The sequence below is a fragment of the Ipomoea triloba genome, chromosome 1, assembly GCF_003576645.1.
Source record: "Ipomoea triloba cultivar NCNSP0323 chromosome 1, ASM357664v1".
Taxonomy (NCBI): Eukaryota; Viridiplantae; Streptophyta; class Magnoliopsida; order Solanales; family Convolvulaceae; genus Ipomoea; species Ipomoea triloba.
The window spans coordinates 1,541,484-1,545,974 of record NC_044916.1 but is presented as its reverse complement, the minus strand read 5'-3'; the positions used below and the strand labels follow the sequence as shown (position 1 = coordinate 1,545,974).

The 4,491-nt window shown below is 36.4% G+C and overlaps 1 protein-coding gene across 6 annotated transcripts; it reads left to right on the top strand.

Moving 5' to 3' along the window:
• Nucleotides 1-439: 439 nt before the first annotated feature.
• LOC116032206 lies at nt 440-3,121 on the top strand. Of its 6 annotated transcripts, none has more exons than XM_031274714.1 (6): nt 440-547; nt 913-1,049; nt 1,198-1,238; nt 1,329-2,392; nt 2,545-2,653; nt 2,776-3,121. In XM_031274714.1, the coding sequence occupies exons 4-6, from the start codon at nt 1,350-1,352 to the stop codon at nt 2,779-2,781; spliced, it is 1,158 nt and encodes a 385-aa protein (XP_031130574.1). In that variant the 5' UTR covers nt 440-547; nt 913-1,049; nt 1,198-1,238; nt 1,329-1,349; the 3' UTR covers nt 2,782-3,121. The 6 variants fall into 6 exon arrangements, with proteins under 6 accessions (XP_031130574.1, XP_031130565.1, XP_031130530.1 ...); XM_031274705.1 differs by having other exon boundaries at nt 1,174-1,238; XM_031274696.1 differs by lacking the exon at nt 1,198-1,238 and adding an exon at nt 732-819 and having other exon boundaries at nt 447-547; nt 924-1,049.
• The last annotated feature ends 1,370 nt before the right edge of the window (nt 3,122-4,491 follow it).

The window sequence follows — 4,491 nt, the reverse complement described above, 5'->3', positions numbered from 1 at the left end:
TATATTATTATTCTTTTTTTTTTAAACGAACGAAGGAAAAAACCGAGCCAGAACAAAGTCCAGCTTAATTAACAGGAAAGAACACACCAGCAACGCCTCTATCATTCACAAAATTCCTCAGAATATGAACTGGATGTTGTACAAACTCAATCAAGTCACAACTGCGATTGATCGATACATTTGCTAAAGCATTAGCTACCACATTATCTTCCATAGAGCAGTAAGAGATACGACGCACCATCCAATTCTCTTTTTTTTTTTTATTATAAATGTTATATATAACAATACTTTATATTTAATTATGTAAGTTTAGACCGTGCATCGCACATGACAATATTTAATTAATGCTAAAACAATAGTCGTGGATCAAAACTACCATTTTAGTAATACTTGTGGGACTAAAATGAGTATTTATTCTTCCAAAAAGCATATCCCTTCAATTCGTTTTTTATTTGTGCCGTGGTGCAGGAGATTGCACAGCTTTTCCCTAAATCCCTAGCTTGCAGCGTTGGAGGAAATCAGAACGCCTAGTCGCCATTTCCAACCGGTAAGAACATCTAATTCGTTCTTTGTTTGGTGGATTAATTCAGCTGAAAGTCTGATTTTATTGATTATGAGGCCGGCCACGGACTCCGTTTTAGATTTCTGAGATTGAATTGATTAATACTCTTTTGTTCTCTCATTGTCTATAAAAAAAATTTCAATCGCGCATGCTTTGCATTCAATATTAGCGTATATCTATGAGAAAGTAGGGAATTTTCGCGTTGATAGACGTTCCTTTCCTCTTCTAAACCAAAGGCAAAGCGGAGAAGAGGAAGAGTATGCTCTTTTGTTCATTCTGTTAAAAATAGATCTGTTCGTTTTGGGGCTGTATTAAAAATATAATTTTTTTCTTCTTATTTTACATTTTAGATACATTTTAGATCGCAGAGCTGCTCGTCGCTTCTCTCAGTTCTCTTGCTCTCTCGTTCGTCGCGTCCTCCCTCCTCACTGCTTCTCGCCTTACCGGTCGCCGGCAACATCGCTCAGCGCCTCTTGTCTCCTCTCAGGTTCGCATTTTGCCCTAATTTCTCTAATTTAACTTTTGCCCTAAATCCTAATTTCTCGAATTTTATTTTAATCTTCTTGGATGTGCTTTGTTGAATACTTGAATTTGTTTATGAATGAGAGTAGTGAGTTTGTGACTCCTGTGAGCAGTGAGCCAGTGAGCAGTTTGCTAATTGCCAGTTTGGTATCAGGTATGGCTGTATGTGCCGTGGGGCAGATTGGCAAAAATACAGAATTAATTTATCCTTATTGTCTTGAGAGTTATTGTTTTATTTTTCCAGGATAACATCAATTTCACATCTATGGGAGAATCCAAATATGCTTATTTGGTCACTGATGACGGACTTTATCGTGTTAATATCCCTGACTTTGATCCACCACACCAGCCCGAATTCATGCTCGAGTGTGTAGCTGAGGATTTTGATGATATCATACTCCCAACTATGGGAATCTTCAGCAAAGGGCAGGATGTATATTTGTTTGGGGGCTTGATGTTTGGGGGGAGAGGTAATGCACAGTATAACAGGAGCCTGTATTTTTTCAACCCTCGCAAGGTCAAGGAGAAGGAATATCCCATTAGGGATTCTAAGTTACTTTACAAATCAAGTCTTAAGTACGTACCCATGGTTACTCCTTCTGTGTTACAAGCTAAGCATAAGACTTACTTATTCTCAGTTGTTCGTCCTGGCTACGGTCCAATGAAATCACTCTGCTATTTTCAGTCCTTCGATCCACTCAAAAATTGCTTTTGCACCCTTCCAACTCCCTCCCTAGATGATTCGTTTCTGTGGTATGATGTGGTTGGGTATTTTCTTGTTTACGATCATATATACGTGTTTATCCAAGGAGGGGCCAAGGACGTTAACGAGCTTCATGCCTTCTCTTTCAACACTAGATCATCAAAATGGAAGGAATTAGATTCCTTGTTGAGCAAATTTGAAGAACGCAAAATTCCCATTCCCTATTGTCACTGTGGCGATATAGGGCTCTCTTATAAGTTTAACGATAACACTCAGATTCTGGTCGCCCTTAGTTATGGTACACCTACTGCGTATCGTGTTCGGCTTGGTGCAGCCGGGAGTTCTCTCCGGCCTAAATCCTATAGGCATTTACTTGAACATAACTATGGGGTTCATAATTTCTCACACCTACTTGATATTGGAAGTGAAAGGTTTTGTGCGATTTGTTCTCGGGAGGACAAACATATTTTGGTATATGCCTTCAAGATGGATTTTGCAGTTGAATATGAAAACCAGGGAAAGTCAACCTCACCTGCAATGCCCTCCATAGAGATTCTCTGTTCCAAGAAATTTTTTCCCTCCGTAGTTAGTTGTGTTTGTTTGGCGTAAGTACAGCTGTCTTTCTTGACATTTCAATATTCTTATGTGCCTTAATTCCTGTGTTTATTTATGCTCTTATCATACTTAATTTATTGTGACAATATCTTAGTGTGGCTATATCCCCTTGATGATATTTGGTTTATAATCTATTTTGCAGCTATGCTCCTGCATCTCAACGTTGTATTCCCTGGGATAAAGTCAAGCCCATAAATGATAATTCTAATGAAAAGGAGCCAAAAAGGAAGCCAGGTGTTGTGTATCTCGAGGTAAATTACATATAAAAGATTACTAGTTAAGTTCTTTGGAATGCCTGGCTGGCAATATAATGTTAGTTTTGAGCTCTTCTCTTCATTCAACATTCTTGTAATTGTCTTTGTGATCAAACCAGGTGTAGAGGCTTTGTAAGGAGATGATGATTTATCTCTGTGTTGCCACTGCTGAGTAATCCCCCATACAAGCCAGGGTGGCCATATTTTGTTTTCCAAGACCAAGCTAGTAGTACACAAATTTTCTATGACAAATCAAACTAGCAAATAGTGATGTCTTTGGGAACATCCATCTACTAGTATGTTTGGAATTGTACTAACACTTACTGTTCTTACTCTGCCCAGCTTCACCTTGCCTTTTGCTCTCTTTCTCCATCTTTCTAGCCTATTGTGAATCTTTTATTTGCCTTTATTAAAGGATCACACATGTTCCTAGTTATTTTAAAGTAGTAGAAATTTCAAATGCAATGCTCATTCAAAATGGATGATTTTTTTGTGATATTGTCTTACAAATCTTTGTTCGTGAGATAGATTAGGTCTAAATAGAAAATGTGATTTTTTTGAAGACAAAATGTAATACTAATCATGTATAAATTATTTCTTACTTTTTTTTTTTTTTTGATAATAATCTCTCGAGACTAATTCATTGAATCATAAGCGGAAACGTTTACAAGAAAGATTAATGGAAGAGTTTTTTCTACTTTTGGTCCTATGGCTTTAATGTTTCCGTCTATTTAGGTACACGACTTTCATTTTGTCACTTTTAGTCCTTGACTTTAATTTTTTTGCCACTTTTAGTCCTTGACTTTGGTTTTTTTTTACACTTTTAGTCCTTTCGGCCATCCGAGCGGCAACTTTTAATCGAAATCAACAAATTGTTATGCCATTAGGGGTAAAAGTGTATTTTGATAAAATTCTAAATATATTTATAAATAAAATCAGAGAAAAAATAGGAAAAAGAAACGTTATTTGCTTGTTCTGCTTCGCTTTTTAAGCAACAACTTTTAATCAGAATCAATAAAATGTTGTGTCATTAAGTGTAAAATTGTCTATTGATAAATCTCTAAATAAATTAAACGTTATTTACCCTTAATGGCACAACAATTTGTTGATTTTGATTAAAAGTTGTCGCTCGGATGACCGAAAGGACTAAAAGTGGAAAAAAAATCAAAGTCAAGGACTAAAAGTGGATAAAAAATTAAAGTCAAGGACTAAAAGTGGCAAAATAAAAGTCGTGTACCTAAATTGACGGAAACACTAAAATCATAGGACTAAAAGTGGAAAAAACTCATTAATGGAATGGACAAACATTCCTTACAGTCAGACATAGAAACAAATTTCCTAACAATGTTATCGAAAACTTGAATCGCAGACTGTTTCACAAATTTGAAGCTGAAGTCGACAGGAGCACTCCAAGCTTCTTTATTGTCAATAGTACTTTGGTCAAACATAACGGAGGCATACTCTAGTTCAAAAGTCGTTAACACCACCTGAGTATCAATCTTCATTCTTTTGTGGTTCACATATGCCATGACCAATTATCGTTTTACGCTTATAACAAGAACTCGCCAAAAAAACGAGAGAGAATAAACTCGCAAAAGAAGCGAGAGGGAATAAATTTGCTAAAGATGCGAGACGCAACAAATTCGATAAATAAACGAAAGGTATAATAGCAACAAAACTTACTAATAAAAAAACAGCACTGCTTTGTATCAAGGAAAAACCACTCCTCCCTACTTCACCTTTTTGCAAAACCCAAAACCTTCTTTTCCTTATTCAATGGTGATGTACTTCTTGAAAGATCTGAAGCTGGGGAAGAGGAAGAACGCCAGAAGGGA